Source organism: Mobula hypostoma, chromosome 2 (genome assembly GCF_963921235.1).
Source record: "Mobula hypostoma chromosome 2, sMobHyp1.1, whole genome shotgun sequence".
NCBI lineage: Eukaryota > Metazoa > Chordata > Chondrichthyes > Myliobatiformes > Myliobatidae > Mobula > Mobula hypostoma.
The window spans coordinates 38,591,854-38,608,635 of NC_086098.1; the positions used below are offsets into that span (position 1 = coordinate 38,591,854).

General features: G+C 42.7%; 2 protein-coding genes across 4 annotated transcripts in view; one reads left to right on the plus strand and one right to left on the minus strand.

Moving 5' to 3' along the window:
- The window catches only part of LOC134339320 (uncharacterized), a 26,847-nt gene extending 11,811 nt beyond the window's left edge, over positions 1-15,036 (plus strand). The window contains exon 2 of the mRNA XM_063035726.1: positions 6,185-15,036. Coding sequence (XP_062891796.1) covers positions 6,819-7,724 — 906 coding nt within the window. The 5' untranslated portion in view covers positions 6,185-6,818 and the 3' untranslated portion in view covers positions 7,725-15,036. The remainder of the gene's footprint in view (positions 1-6,184) is intronic.
- The window catches only part of mpv17 (mitochondrial inner membrane protein MPV17), a 48,251-nt gene continuing 31,828 nt past the window's right edge, over positions 360-16,782 (minus strand). For 2 of the 3 annotated variants that reach the window (XM_063035734.1, XM_063035751.1), the window contains exons 6-8: positions 4,532-4,564; positions 4,109-4,161; positions 360-2,870 (exon numbers count right to left, since the gene is read on the minus strand). In XM_063035734.1, the coding sequence (XP_062891804.1) occupies positions 2,801-2,870; positions 4,109-4,161; positions 4,532-4,564 (156 nt within the window). In that variant the 3' untranslated portion in view covers positions 360-2,800. The remainder of the gene's footprint in view (positions 2,871-4,108; positions 4,162-4,531; positions 4,565-16,782) is intronic. The other variant, XM_063035742.1, reaches the window with a different exon arrangement.

Consider the following 16,782-nt stretch of genomic DNA (forward strand, 5'->3'; position numbering starts at 1 on the left):
TTTTTACAAATAATAGGGTGGGAAGAGGTATAGTCAAGATAGCTGTGAGCCAGTGGCATCTGTAGATAGACTATCTCCAGAGAAGGAGGCAGAGAGATCGGAAAAGGGGAGGGAGGTGTCAGAAATGAATCAACTGAATTTGAGGGCAGGGTGGAATTTGGAGGCAAAGTTGATGAAATTGACAAGCTCAGCATGGGTGCAGGAAGTTGCGTCAATGCCAAATATATATTAAAGTAAATCCAAATATCAGTAACATTCTGTACTTAAAGCAGGACACGTTTACTTTCAAGTACAAATATTGTCATCTGGTTCAAAGGAACAATTTCACTGTAAAAGTTCATTTACAGTTTACAATGACATCTTAAATTGTAACTATATTGCCCTGAAAGTATTTTCTGCTCATCACAATTCCAAACTGGAATGACAATTTTCAGAATAAAACAAATTCAATTTTGCTTCCCAAACCGTAATCATTAAAACTAATAATGATTTGTAATAAATTGTCTCAATTTCAGACTGATTTCTAAAGAGTTGAATATCAAACTAACAATACAGAAGGTACAATAGGTATCAGAGGCAGTATAAGGAAATGTGAAACAGGACAGTGAATGCTTCTGAGCAGTATATATACACAGCTTATTATACTAAACAACAATAAAAATAATTATCTATAAATTAACTACTCATTCCTCCATCTTTAAAGTAGCTTTTTAAAATAAACAGAATATCCCTTTAATTTTTTTTGCATTTTCCACTTCCAGTCATTGGTAATTTACAGAAACTTACTGGGATTCCACAAACATTGGGGGGGCGGGGGGGGGGGCTTCTTCACACAGAGAGTGGTGGGAGTGTGGAATGAGCTGCCAGATGAAGTGGTAAATTCGGGCTCACTTTTAACATTTAAGAAAAACTTGGACAGGTACATGGATGAGAGGGGTATGGAGGGATATGGTCCAGGTGCAGGTCAGTGGGACTTGGCAGAAGAATGGTTTGGCACAGCCAAGAAGGGCCAAAAGGCCTGTTTCTGTGCTGTAATGTTCTATGGTTCTATGATCAATCTTCTAATACGCCCAGCCCGAGACTCATATGGAAAGAATGATAAAGAATAAATGAAAGGCTCAGAACAAACAGGTGGTGTTTATTTTTGTGATGCACAAACTTGCATACAGTGGTGATTTAGCACTGTGCTGGCCTTTTGACCTAGTGTAGATAAAGCAGGTACCTTTAAATCTTGATGAATTACAATCCACAAGTTAACATTTCTTCATGCTCAGATTTTCTTATTTATCTTCGCAGTAAGTTAATTTATACAGTTGTACTAATACTTAAGAATAAAAACTAAATTTAAATAGACTAGCAACATAAATTAGTTTTACAATATTTGGGAAATGTTTGATTCTAATTTAAAAGAAAAAAATCCATTAGAACACCACCACATTAAAATTCTAAACAAATACATTCAGAAATAAAGGTAAAAAATTAGTAAAATTCTAACTTTAGGAATAATCAAAATTTAGCTGTAATATTTGCCTTACACTTCAATAAAATGAGATCCACCAGATTTTGACCAGTTGAAAATAGCCTTTGTGGCATAATGTTAGGTCAGTAAGGAGGAATGATAATGGTGTGGCTGAATGACCAAATACATCAAAGACGATTGTGTAATGGTAGCATAGAGTTCAGCATATATTAAGGCTTCATTTTAAAAAGAGGAAACATTTTATAAACACCAGTGTTTTGTTTTATCCTATTTTTCCAACATTATCCATTGTGTATTTCTATTATAGTCTTCATGTAGTCAGGTTACAATGTTATCAGTGTGCCTAGTAAACCTCTATAACCTAATTGTTTTTTTTTGCTCAGTTTTGCTACTTGGGCCTCAAAAGGCAAACATGTAGCTCACCTTCTCCAAGAATGGCATTTTCAATATAAAGGTTTGTTTCTGATGTTACAACGAGTTATTAATTGGGCGTAAACAGTACAGAAAGAACACTCAGATTACAAAAACGTATAAGGACATTTTTACAACTTCTAACAACTGTTGAGCACAAATGACTAACATGCATTTTTCTTAAAATGCAAATATTTTATTCACACTTTCACTTTATCAGAAGTTAAAATTTATTTTAATTAATATTATGCAATTTTCTTTATTCTCCAGTTTGTTCAGTTGCTATTCTTCTCATTGACACTTAGGGTAATTTCATCTATGTGCATTACTGTACTTTAGTTTTACAACCCCCCCCCCCATAGTGAATTTGTTACAATGCACAAATTCTCAGTGCAACAATTATCAGAATTTGATGATCAGTTAAATTTAATCCAATGCTATCTACTTCTCACGAATAGGAGTTAATTGAGAGTACTACACAAGATAATGTAGTGTTCCAAAAGACACCTAGACATGTGAAACATATAATTTATCCTAAAAATGAACTGAAATCTAGTATTACAAAATAACTTTATACATGTTTAGTACAATAAACAGTTGCTCAAGTTTTTTTCAGGAAGTTCAGTAACAGTACTGCTGGTCACCTTTTCCTCTTCCAACTTCATTTACTTTAGGAACTAATGTCCTCATAACTGAGATGGAAAGAGGACATACTGTTTCAACCTGGGACAAAGGAGATCTAACACAAACAAATACAGTGAAATATTTACCTCCCAACACGTGTTCAACAAATATAACAGTTTAACTCTACAACGTTAACTTATGGTAAAAGATCATGTCAAATGGTTAAGAAAATTCAGTGTTTTGCTACAGGACTGAGAGAATTTATAGATAATTCAAATATATCATTCACGTTTTGTTTGCCATCCAGGAGAGGTAAGTATTCCACATCAGGGCGACAAGCTGGACAACTGCCAACCTGTGGTAAAGAAATAGCAACTGAGATTAAAAGTTTTATTTTTTGATTTTTCAACTTAAAACAAAAACTCTGTTTAGAAAAGATTAAAAAATTGCTTGGGAGATTAACTTGTTACTTAATAAAAATCTGGAGCATAATAGTTGCTTGATTTCCACGCGGATATTGAGTTGAAAGCAAGGGACATATCTGGTGAAGATAAACTTGCTGAGAAGTATTTTTTTTCAATTCGAGAGGCGTGGGCTGTGGAAAGTTACTGTCTGTTTTCAAAACTAAGCTGAGTATAATTTGGTGTACTAAGGGAACCAGTGAAAATGGAGTTAAGGGTACGAATGTGCTCATGTAGATAATATTCAGTCATATTGAATGGCAGAGCAGGGTCGATGGACCAAATTTTCTTTTTTATATCAAAGTAAATAATATGCACAATTTCCTGTGCTTCTTCCTCATAATGCATCTCCATCTAAAATAAATTTCATTTACTGATGGATAAAGTATCAGCAGGCAATAGTTTTCACACTATTTTCACAGGATGAATTTTACTTATTGACTCCACTTACTTTTTCAGTTGATAGAACTTGGCAATGGTCACTCCCAAGGAAATGTCTACTATTTCTTATGTGGGATGGCATGGTGTTCAATAGGAAAGAGAGGAACACAGAATAGGCAGTGTCGATAATGAAGGACCTCCAGCACCCAGGGCATGCCCTTTTCTCACTGTTACCATCAGGTAGGAGATACAGAAGCCTGAAGGCACACACTCAGTGATTCAGGAACAGATTCTTCCTCTCTGCCATCTGATTCCTAAATTGACATTGAAGCTTTGGACACTACCTCACTTTTTAAAATTATGCAGTATTTCTGTTTTTGCACATTTAAAAAATCTATTCAATATATGTAATTGATTTACTTGTTTAATTATTATGTTTTATTTTATTTATTATTTTTTCTCTCTCTGCTAGATTATGTATTGCATTGAACTGCTGCTGCTAAGTTAACAAATTTGACGTCACATGCTGGTGATAATAAACCTGATTCTGATTCTGAATATGAAGACAACTTCAGAGGCAGATGAGCTACAACTCCAACATACAGGCAGATTATTTCCAAAGTGGATTTACAACAATATACAAAATCTTATCAGTAATCCTGTGGCCAGACACCCTTCATGGAACACCGTGACAAAGTACATAAAAGACATTTTTCGGATGAATAAACTCAGTGAATATTTTTGTTTTTACCTGTGTTCCAGTGGTATAAAGTAGAAATTCAGCAATTGTGCAGCTGGCCAGATCTTTAAAAGAGAGAGTAGTTCTTAGGACAATTACAAAAAATATATTGAATAAATGAAAAAAATAATGCTGATTGTAGTTAGGCCCACAAAAATATATGTTGAATTTTGCCTTTCACATTTCACATCAGAGTATTTGAAATGAACTTAGCAGAAGAAATTCAAATAGAAACAACAGAACCTTACACTGAATTTCACAGGAAAACAATCTCCTTCCTTACATGTTCCAAGCAATATTGGAATTCCAGATTTATGCTAGAAAGAGTAGTAACCAAGTCTGGCATGGTTGCAAATTTCAACCCAGCTCCAATGAGGTGGCACTAAAGCTACTTAAATGCTTCACGAATTATTAGTAAAGGGATCCTTTACTTACTGCGTAGTTTGATATCAAAGTACTTTTATAATCCTGAAAAAAAGGGCATCAAGCAAGGTTTGTCATTGATAAAAAAGATTGAATTCAAGTTACTCTAACTCAGTTATCAAGTTGTACAAATGTATGCAGCTACAAAAGGGAAAAATAAACATACAAATACATGTGTAAAATCAAGGCAAAAAAATTAAAATTTCATATCTATTTAGTATCTCTGTAATAAGTAGAATATAAGTTGCTGTCAGAAAACTGGTTCAACATATATGTTGCAATAATCACTCTTTTCCCAAACTGCATTTTGCAGAGCAACTATAATAATTTAAATTAAAAATGTACTCTGATATTAAGAAACTTAGACAGGCACTCAAATAGACAAGGTGCAGAAGGATATGGACCTAATTGGGCAAAAGGGAATGGCCATAGTGGACTGAAGAACCCACCTCTGTGCTGCACAACTACAGACCATAAGACCACAACATATAGGAGCAGAATTAGGCCATTTCATCATGGCTGATCCGATTTTCCTCTCAGCCCCAATCTCCTACCTTCTCCCCATATCTCTTCATGCCCTGACATATCAAGAATCTATCAACCTCTGCTTAAATATACGTAAAGACTTGGCCTCCACAGCTGTCTGTGGCAACGAATTCCACAGATTCACCACTCTATGGCTAAAGAATTTCCTCATCTTCATTCTAAAAAAGACACCCCTCTTTTCTGAGACTGTGGTGTTAGACTCTTCCACCATAAGAAACATCCTCTCAAAATCCACTGTATCGACAGGTTTCAAATAGGTCACTCCTCATTCTTCTGAATTTTAATGAATACAGGCCTAGAGCAGGGGTCCCCAACCTTTTTTGCACTGCGGACTGGTTTAATATTGACAATATTCTTGTGGACCGGGGGGGGGGGTAGGGTTGCCAACGGCCAAGAGTAGCAGTCAAATACGTTGTGTTTACCCAGAGAAAGACTACAATGACCATGAAGCCTTGCGCGGGCACCATTGCGCATGCGTGTACCTGCCAATTTTTTTCTGCAAATGCGGTATTAATTACAACCAGAATATCGGTGATAAGTGGCTAACACACTCAATTTCGTTTCTAAAAGGGTTTATCTAACAAATTTAATATTAAACACACAGCGCATATTTTCCTCGCATGAATATAGTGATAAGTCAATTATCAGGGGAGGACGGGGAGCTTGAAGTGTTGAACGAACTTCCAGTAGAAGTGGCAGAAGCAGGTTCGATATTATCATTTAAAGAAAAATTCGATAGGTATATGGACAGGAAAGGAATGGAGGGTTGTGGGCTGAGTGCAGGTCGGTGGGACTAGGTGACAGTAGCGTTCGGCACAGTCTAGAAGGGCAGAGATGGCCTGTTTCCGTGCTGTAATTGTTACATGGTTATATTATAAGTCAATAGCATCATAACATTTTAAGTAATGTTTGGATATTAAACACACAGCACATATTTTCCCCGTTATGAACATACAAAATCATTGCAACACACCAATTTCGCTGAATCAGTGGGAGCCCTGGGCTTGTTTTCCTGCAACAAGACGGTCCTATCGAGGGGTGACGGGAGACAGTGATACTTGAAGGGGGTTCCTTATGTCCAGTCTATTCCGCATTTAGTTTTCGTTGCATTCATTGCAGAAAACTCCACTTCGCAGAGATATGATGTTGGAAATGGAAGCAACGTTTTCAGTGCTTTCGTGGCTATCTCAGGATATTCAGCCTTGCCTTTGATCCAGAATGCCGGCAGAGATATTATGTCAAACATACTTTTCAGCCCTCCGTCAATTGAAAGCTTAAGGAGTTGATCTCCTTCCCGTGCTGACATGGATGACGTGCAGGTAATGACCTCGCATGCGTACTAGCTCAACAGAGCGTCACAGGGAATGAGAAAAGGTCCAGCTGACTCATATCGCCAAATCATATCGTTTCCTCGCGGCCCAGTAGCACATGTTTTACGGCCTGGTACCGGTCCGCGGCCTGGTGGTTGAGGACTGCTGGCCTACAGCCACCAAATGCTTTTCATATGACAAGTTGTTCAATCCTAAAATCATTTTTGTGAACCTCCTTTGAACCCTCTCCAGTATCAACAAATCCTTTCTGAGGTAGGGGCCAAAACTGCTCACAATACTCCAGTGAGGTCTCACCAGTGCTTTATAAAGTCTCAACATTGCATTCTTACTTTACTATTCTAGTCCTCTTGTAATGAATGCTAACTTCGCCTTTGCCTTCCTCACCACCAACTCAACTTGCAAATTAACCTTCAGGGAATAAGATGGCACCAGTAACTGGCGACTTTGTGCGTGCTCTCCCGAGCAAACTGCCCTCTCCACTATCCTATACCCGAGAAACCCTTCTAAACCTCCACTCTGCTACATCTAGCAAGATCAACAGCACCCTGGAGAAGCTACTGACCCAGCTGGAGACCACCGCGTCAGAATTGCTTCTTAAACTCCGGATCGCACCCGGACCCGACCAGCGAGGCCCACCATATTCACGGAGACCTGTGGTCTGCTACCATGCCGAAGCGCTTGGAGACACGGCCCATTCCGACCAGCACCTCTCCAGAGCAGACGACCACAAAAAAGTGACAGTGGAGACCTCAAGGTGCCCCAGAGCGATCACCGTAAAGCCCTGTTGGTGGCCATCCACAGCTGCTGGAAGTGAGGCCTCCACCACCGACCTCGGAAATCGAGCCCAAGGCTCGGCTGGAGCAGAGGCCTCCGCAACCGTGACTCGGTTTACGGACTTGTTTCAGCCAGGAGCCCGGCCATCCAGGATTAAGTGTTGGCTTCGGGGCCTGACCCAATCGACAGCCCGGGCCCCTGGCAGCTGGAAGTGGCAGCAGAGCCTCCCCTGTCACTTGGCCCCACCCGGAGCACCCGACGACACGACCTGCCGATCGATCCCCATGGGATGCATCCACCAACCTCAAAGAGCTGACAACACACTGCATCGATGGAAACTTGGAAAGATGCACTATTTACCGAGGAAGCATGGGAAAAGAGCTGGGCTGCTGGTCAGATTGAAGCTGAGGGGCTTCAGGGTCCCTATGCCCACCATCCTACCAGCTAATGTGCAAACCATACAGAACAAGGTGGATGATCTTAAAGGGAGACTCACCTACTGCAGGGAGATGCAAAACTGCTGTGTATTCTGTTTCACCGAGACCTGGCTCTAACCTGCCACCCCCGACTGTGCCATCCGACCGGAGGGATTTTCGATCCATCGGATGGACCGTACGGCCTCTTCGGGCAAGACAAGGGGAGGTGGTGTCTGCCTACTGATCAACACTGTGTGGTGCTCAGACACAGTGGCACTGACAAGCTCCTGCAACACCTGGACCTGGAACACCTGTCGGTGAAGTGTCGTCTCTACTAGCTGCCACGGGAATTCACCTTGGTCATACTGACAGCAGTCTACATTCCCCCCCAGGCGGACGTGGAGTGTGCTCTGAACATACTGCATGCCAACATCAGTGAACTTGAGACCAGGTATCCGGAGGCTTTGCTCATTACAGCCGGGGACTTTAACCAGGCCAACCTCAGAACGGCGCTGCCAAAGTTATACCAACATGTCTCCTGCCCCACTAGAGGTCTGAATATACTTGACCACTGCTACACAGCAGTCAAGGATGCCTACCGTTCCGTCCCACGACCTCAGTTAGGAAAATCGGACCATCGGGCCGTACTCCTCCTCCCGGCTTACAAACAGAAACTGAAGCAGGAGGTCACGGTGTCAAAAGTAGTGTCGCGTTGGACAGAGGAAACGGATGAGGTCCTCCGTGACTACTTTGAATCGGTGGACTGGTTAGTATTCAAGGACTCAGCAGCTAACCTTGATGAGTATGCCTCAGCTGTCACGGACTTTATTTGGAAATGCACGGAGGACTGTGTGTCTCGCAAGACGATCCGGGTATAAACTAACCGGAAACCTTGGATGAATTATGAGATCAAGTCCCTTTTAAAGGCTAGAGCTGCGGTTTTTAAGTCCGGGGATACCAGTCGCTACACGGAATCCAGGCATGAACTCCGGAAAGCCATTAAGGGCACCAAGAGGCAATATCGAGTCAAGTTGGAAGCCCAGGCTAACCAGAGGGATGCCAGTAGACCATGGCAGGGTCTAAATGAGATCACTGGGCACAAAGAAAAGGCTGGGAATATCAATAACTGTGGCACTTCTCTTCCTGACGAACTTAACGTATTCTATGCAAGATTCGAACAGAAGAGGAGCATCCCATTCCCTCCGGATGAACCGGACCTGGTGGCATCGAGATTCATCGTCACCGAGGAGGACGTTAGAAGGGCCTTCCTGAAGATAAGTCCAAGGAAGGCGACAGGCCCAGATGATGTCCCGGGACGGGTTCTCCGGGCCTGTGCAAGCGAGCTAGCTGGAGTGTTTGCTGATATCGTCTGCTGCTCCTTGCTTCAGTCCCCTCGTGTTTTAAGAAGGCAACGATAATCCCAGTGCCGAAGAAGAGCAAGGTGGCATGCCTGAATGACTATCAACCTGTGGCTCTGACATCAATTGCTATGAAGTGCTTCGAGAGATTGGTTATGGCACACATCAACCACAGCCTACCGGTCAACCTCAGCGCTTTGCAATTCGCCTACCGGAGCAACAGGTCAACGGTAGATGCCACCTCTCTGGCCCTACATTCCTCCTTAGAACACCTGGAGAATAAAGACGCATACGTAAGGTTCCTTTTCATTGACTACAGCTCTGCCTTTAATACCATCATTCCAAATAAACTGATTCCTAAGCTCTGGTACCGGGGCCTTAGCACTCAGATCTGCAGCTGGATCTTCAATTTCCTTACACCCAGGCTGTAAAAATAGGGGACATGCTCTCCTCTACAATCACTCTGAGCACCAGTGCCCCACAAGGCTGTGTACTCAGCCCCCTGCTGTATTCACTGTACACCCGTGATTGTGTAGCCAAGTTTCCATCAAACTCAATATATAAGTTTGATGACACAACAATTGTAGGCCATATCTCGGGTAATGATGAGTTTGAGTAAGAACCTGGTGGCATGGTGCAAAGACAATAACCTATCCCTCAACGTCAGCAAGACGAAGGAATTGGTTGTTGACTTCAGAAGGAGTAGCGGACCGCATGACCCAATTTACATAGGTGGTGCGCAAGTGGAACAGGTCCAGAGCTTTAAGTTCCTCAGGGTCAATATCACAAATGACCTGAGTTGGTCCAACCAAGCAGAGTTCACTGCCAAGAAGGCCCACCAGTGCCTTTACTTCCTGAGGAAACTAAAGAAATTTGGCCTGTCCCCTAAAACCCTCACTAATTTTTATAGATGCACCGTAGAAAGCATTCTTCTGGGGTGCATCACAACCTGGTATGGAAGTTGTCCTGTCCAAGACCAAAAGAAGCTGCAGAAGATCGTGAACACAGCGCAGCACATCACACAAACCAATCTCCTGTCCTTGGACTCACTTTACACCGCACACTGTCGGAGCAGTGCTGCCAGGATAATCAAGGACACGACCCACCCAGCCAACAGACTTCTCGTCCCTCTTCCCTCTGGGAGAAGGCTCAAGAGCTTGAAACCGTATGGCCAGATTTGGGAACAGCTTCTTTCCAACTGTGATAAGACTGCTGAACGGATCCCGACCCGGATCTGGGCTGTACCCTCCAAATATCCAGACCTGCCTCTCGGTTTTTTTGCACTACCTTACTTTCCATTTTTCTATTTATGATTTATAATTTAAATTTTTAATATTTACTAATTTTTACTATTTTTAATATTTAATATTTGTAATCCAGGGAGCCGAAAGTGCAGAAACAAATATCGCTGTGGTGATTGTACATTCTAGTATCAATTGTTTGGCGACAATAAAGTATAAAGTATAAATGGAATCCTGCACAAGAGTCACAACTTTATCACAATAGAAACACAGTAAGGGAGATCTACTAATCCTATAGAAACATAGATTTTTCCCAAGATGGTACATCGTGTTCAGTTCTGAACATGCTGAGAAAGAAAGGAGATGGAGATTATGGGGGTTGTAGACAGAAATTTATAACACTGATAAAAAAATTTAAAATACTGATGAGAACTGATGGAGTGGGGTAGAATGGGGTACAGTCTAGGTAAACAACAGGAATTCTGCAGATGCTGGAAATTCAAGCAACACACATCAAAGTTGCTGGTGAACGCAGCAGGCCAGGCAGCATCTCTAGGAAGAGGTACAGTTGACGTTTCAGGCCGAGACCCTTCGTCAGGACTAACTGAAGGAAGAGTTAGTAAGAGATTTGAAAGTGGGAGGGGGAGGGGGAGATCCAGTCTAGGTAACCTAGATTTAGAGGACAGGGTTCACAAATTAGAACGGGATTTTCAGGAGTGAAGCTATAAAATACTTCTACAGTCAGGAGATGGTGCAAGTTTCAAGCTCCCTTCCATGAATGGCAATTGATGCAAGGACAATTGCCAACTTTAAATCTGAAGTTTGTGCTTTTTAATTAAAAGTACATTAATGGGAATAGGATATGAAGTGAGATCACAGATCAGCCATCATCTGAATGAAGGAGAAACAGTTCCGTTATTAAAGAAACTAAACTTTTAACAATTTTGCATGTGGAGTGGAGTTTGTGGGTATTATGATGCCTTCTTAAAAAAATCATTAGTTAAAAAACAAACAAAATCATGAAACACAGTAGATCACTCAGCATTTGTCTCATGAGTCATTCTTCTTCACAATTTTCTCCCTAGTACTTGATGGTGCTAGTGCAGCCAGACTATCAGAAAGGGCAGGCAGGTGATGGGACTTAGTTGCTGCCAACAGGCTGAGATCAAAACATTAGGGATGCAGAATCAGGAAGGATAGCAAATACGATACTCAAGGTGTTGTATCTTAATGCGCATAGTTTAAGAAATAAGGTGGATGATCTTGTGCACTATTACAGATTGCCAGGCATGATGCTGTGGCCATCACCGAATCGTGGCTGAAGGATGGTTGTAGTTGGGAGCTGAATGTCCAAGGTTACACGTTAAATATCGAAGGGATAGGAAGGTGGGCGAAGGGGGTGGTGTGGTTCTACTGGTAAAGAATGGCATCAAATCAGAAGAAAGATGTGACATAGGATCGAAAGATGTTGGATCCTTTTGGGTTCAGAAGCAAGGGCAAAAGGACGTTGATGGCAGTTAGATACAGGCCTCCCAACAGTGTCTGGGAGGTGGACCACAGATTACAACAGGAAATAGATAAGGCGAGTTAAAAGGGCAATGGTAGTCATGTGAGATTTTAACATGCAGGTTGATTGGGAAAATCAGGTTGGTAATGGATCTCAAGAGAGTGAGTTTGCTGAATGCCTAAGAAATAGCTTTTTAGAGCAGTTTGTTGTTGAGCCTACTAGGGGATCAGCTATGCTGGATTGGGTGTTATGTAACGAACCGGAGGTGATTAGGGAGCTTAAAGTAAAAGAACCCTTAGGGACCAGTGATCACAATATGACTGAGTTCAACTTGAAATCTGATAGGGAGAAAGTAAAGTTTGATGTAGCAGTATTTCAGTGGAGTAAGGGAAATTACAGTGGTATGAGAGAGGAGTTGGCCAAAGTAAATTGGCAGGAGCTGCTGGCAGGGATGTTAGCAGAGCAGCAATGGCATGCATTTCTGGGGAAAATGAGGAAGGTACAGGACCTATGTATTCTAAAAATGAATAAATTCTCAAACGGTAAAATAGTACAACCATGGCTGACAAGGGAAGCCAAAGCTATTGTAAAAGAGTAAGAAAGGGTATACAACAAAGCAAAAATTAGTGGGAAGGTTTTCAAAACCTACAGAGAGCAACTAAAAAAATCATTAGAAGGGAAAAGATGAAATATGTAAGCAAGAAAGCAAATAATATCAAAGTGGATAGTAAAAGATTTTTCAAGTATGTTAAAAATAAAAGAGAAATAAGAGTGGACATAGAACCGCTAGAAGATGAGACAGGAGAAATAATAATGGGGGACAATGAGATGGCTGATGAACTAATGAGTATTTTGCATCAGTCTTCACTGTGGAAGACACTATCAGTATGCCTGATGTTGTAGTGTGTGAAGGAAGAGAAGTGTGTGCAGTTACTATTACAAGAGAGAAAAAGCTAAAAGCAAAAAGCTAAAAGACCTAAATGTACCTAAGTCACCCAGATCAGATGAATTGCACCCTAGGGTTCTAAAAGAGGTAGCGTTAAGACATAGCATCGTGGCATTAGAAATGATCTTTCAAAAATCATTGGACTCCAGCATAGTGCCAGAGGACTGGAAAATTGCAAATGTCACTCCACTCTTTAAGAAAGGAGGAAGGCAGCAGAAAGAAAGTTACAGACCAGTTAGCCTGACCTCAGTGGTTGGGAAGATGTGAAGAGTCAATTGTTGAGGATGAGATGATGGAGTACTTGGTGACACAGGACAAAATCAGCATGGTCTTCTTAAGGGAAAATCCTGCCTGATGAATCTGTTGGAATGCTTTAAAGAGATTAGAGATAGAATAGATAAAGGGGATGCAGTGGATGTCGTATATTTGGACTTTCAGAAGGCGTTTGACAAGGTGCCACACATAAGGCTGCTTACCAAGTTAAGAGTTCATGGTATTACAGGAAAGTTATTAACATGGTTAGAGCACTGGTTGATTGGTAGGAGGCAGCAAGTGGGAATAAAAGGATCCCTTCCTGGTTGGCTGCCAGTGACTAATGGTGTTTCGCAGGGGTCGGTGTTGGGATTATTTCTTTTAATGCTGTACTTAAATGATTTAGTTGATGGAATAGGTGGCTTTGTTGCCAAGTTTGCAGATGACATGAAGATTGGTGGAGGGGCAGGTAGTGTTGAGGAAACAGGTAGGATGCAAAAGGACTTAGATTAGGAGAATGGGCAAGAAAGTGGCAAATGAAATACAATGTTGGAAAATGCACAGTCATGTACTTTGGTAGTAGAAATAAATGTGTGGACTATTTTCTAAACAGGGAGAAAATCCAAAGATCTGGGACGCAAAGGAACTTGGGAGTCCTTGTGCAGAACACCCTGAAGGTTATCTTGCAGGTCGAGTCGCTGGTGAGGAAGGCAAATGCCATGTTAGCATTCATTTCAAGAGGTCTAGAATACAAGAGCAAGGATGTGATGATGAGGCTTTATAAGGCACTGGTGAGGCCTCACCTTGAGTATTGTGAACAGTTTTGGGCCCCTCATCTAAGAAAAGATGTGCTGGCATTGGAGAGGGTCCAGAGGAGGTTCACAAGGATAATTCCAGGAATGAAAAGGTTATCATTATGAGAAACATTTGATGGCTCTGGATCTGTACTCGCTAGAATTCAGAAGGATGGGGGGGGGGAGGATATCTCATTGAAACCTTTCAAATGTTGAAAGGCTTAGACAGAGTAGATGTGGAAAGGATGTTTTCCATGGTGGAAGAGTCTAGGGCAAGAGAGAACAGTTTCAGGATAGAGGGGCGCCCTTTCAAAACAGAGATGCTTGAATGGCGGAGTAGACACGATAGGCCAGATGGCCTAATATTGCTATGTCTTATATGCTGGAATCTAGAACAAAAACAGAACCCGCGAAGTACTTGGTGGATCAAGCAGGGTCTACAGAGGCAAAAAGGTGCAAGTCAACTTTCTGGTTGAGACCTTGCAACAGGACTGAGAAGGAACAAGAAAGATGATTGGTATGTAGCAGTAGATAGGAAGGAGAGATACGTTGAACCATATTATTTTAGCTTGGTACGTCAAATGAAAAGAGAAAGTACAAGATGAGCTAAGGGATCTTAGCTCTCTGAAAGCGGCTACACAGGGTGGTTAAGGCGGCACATGATATGTGTGCCTTTATTAGTCGAGGTATTGAGTTCAAAAGTCAGGACAGTATGTGGCAGCTTTATGAAACTCTAGTTAGGCTGTATCTGGAGTATTGCATACAGCTCTGGTCGACCCATTATAGAAATCGAGGTTTTGAAGAGGACGCCAAAGAGGTTTACCAAGATACTGCCTGAACTGGAGGAATGCACTGCCAGGGTTGGTGGTAGAGGCAGATACATTAGGGACTTATAAGAGACGTTTAGATAGGTAGTTGAATGTGATGGAAATGGATGGATATGGATATTGTGCAGGCAGAAGGGATTAGTTTAGTTGGCCATTTGATTATTCATTTAATTGGTGGGGCACAACATTGTGGGCTGAAGGGCCTGTTCCTGTGCTGTACAATTCTATGTTCCAGAAGGGCAGGGGATGATGGACAAATGAAACCAACTGGGGAGGGGACAGGAGAGAGGAACTAAGGGAGAAGAAAACAAGGTACGTGTGCGCATGCACAAAATTCAATTTTCATACTTTTTAAAACTTTTTAAGGGCAAAAGAGATGTGTACATCTTGGATAACTTATACTCCAATGCTGTGATTGATATATTCATCCCTCACATTCCCACTCCTCTCAAATCTGGTTCTAATTGCGTATTATCTCTTCCCTTCTTATCTGAATCCTCCTTTCACTTACAAGCCTCTGTCCCGCCCACCCAGTCCCCAATCTGGTTCCACCTATCACCTAACCAACTTCTGTTCTTCTCCAGCTCCCTCTTATTGCTGTACACTTGCAACCTTTCCTGTTTCCTCTCAGTACTAATGCAGGGTGTCGACATGAAAGGTAGACTTGTATCATTCTTGCCTCCACAAATGCTGCTGCAGTATACAGATTTTGTTCTTAATAACAACACACATCAAAGTTGCTGGTGAACACAGCAGGCCAGGCAGCATCTCTAGGAAGAGGTACAGTCGACGTTTTGGGCCGAGACCCTTCGTCAGGACTAACTGAAGGAAGAGCTAGTAAGAGATTTGAAAGTGGGAGTGGGAGGGGGAGATCCAAAATGATAGGAGAAGACAGGAGGGGGAGGGATGGAGCCAAGAGCTGGACAGGTGACTGGCAAAAGGGAGTCTGGCATACTGACCTCTACCTTGCCGAGGCACAGCGACAACTCGCGGATACCTCTTTTTATTTACCCCTCAACCGTGACCCCACTAAGGAGCACCAGGCCATTATCTCCCACACCATCATCGACTTTATCCGCTCAGGGGATCTCCCATCCACTGCTATCAACCTTCTAGTTCCCACACCCTGCACTTCCCGTTTCTACCTCCTACCCAAGATCCACAAACCTGCCTGTCCTGGCCGACCTATTGTCTCAGCTTGCTCCTGCCCCACTGAACTCGTTTCTGCATACCTCGACACGGTTTTGTCCCCCCTTGTTCAATCCCTTCCTACCGATGTTTGTGACACTTCTCACGCTCTTAAACTTTTCGATGATTTTAAGTTCCCTGGCCCCCACCGCTTTATTTTCACCATGGATGTCCAGTCCCTATATACTTCCATCCCCCATCAGGAAGGTCACAAAGCTCTCCGCTACTTTTTGGATTCCAGAGCTAATCAGTTCCCCTCTACCACCACTCTGCTCCGTCTAGCGGAATTAGTCCTTACTCTTAATAATTTCTCCTTTGGCTCCTCCCACTTCCTCCAAACTGAAGGTGTAGCTATGGGCACCCGTATGGGTCCTAGCTATGCCTGTCTTCTTGTTGGCTTACTGGAACAACCTATTCTGGTATCTGTCCCCCACTTTTCCTTCGCTACATCGACAACTGCATTGGCGCTGCTTCCTGCACGCATGCTGAGCTCGTTGACTTCATTAACTTTGTCTCCAACTTTCACCCGGCCCTCAAGTTTACCTGGTCCATTTCCGACACCTCCCTCCCCTTTCTAGATCTTTCTGTCTCTATCTCTGGAGACAGCTTATCTACTGATGTCTACTATAAGCCTACTGACTCTCACAGCTATCTGGACTATTCCTCTTTTCACCCTGTCTCTTGCAAAAATGCCATCCCCTTCTCGCAATTCCTCCGTCTCCGCCGCATCTGCTCTCAGGATGAGGCTTTTCATTCCAGGACGAGGGAGATGTCCTCCTTTTTTAAAGAAAGGGGCTTCCCTTCCTCCACCATCAACTCTGCTCTCAAACGCATCTCCCCCATTTCACGCACATCTGCTCTCACTCCATCCTCCCGTCACCCCACTAGGAATAGGGTTCCCCTGGTCCTCACCTACCACCCCACCAGCCTCCGGGTCCAACATATTATTCTCCATAACTTCCGCCACCTCCAACGCGATCCCACCACTAAGCACGTCTTTCCCTCCCCCCCCTCTGCTTTCCACAGGATCGCTCCCTACGCGACTCCCTTGTCCATTCGTCCCCGCCATCCCCCATGTCCGCC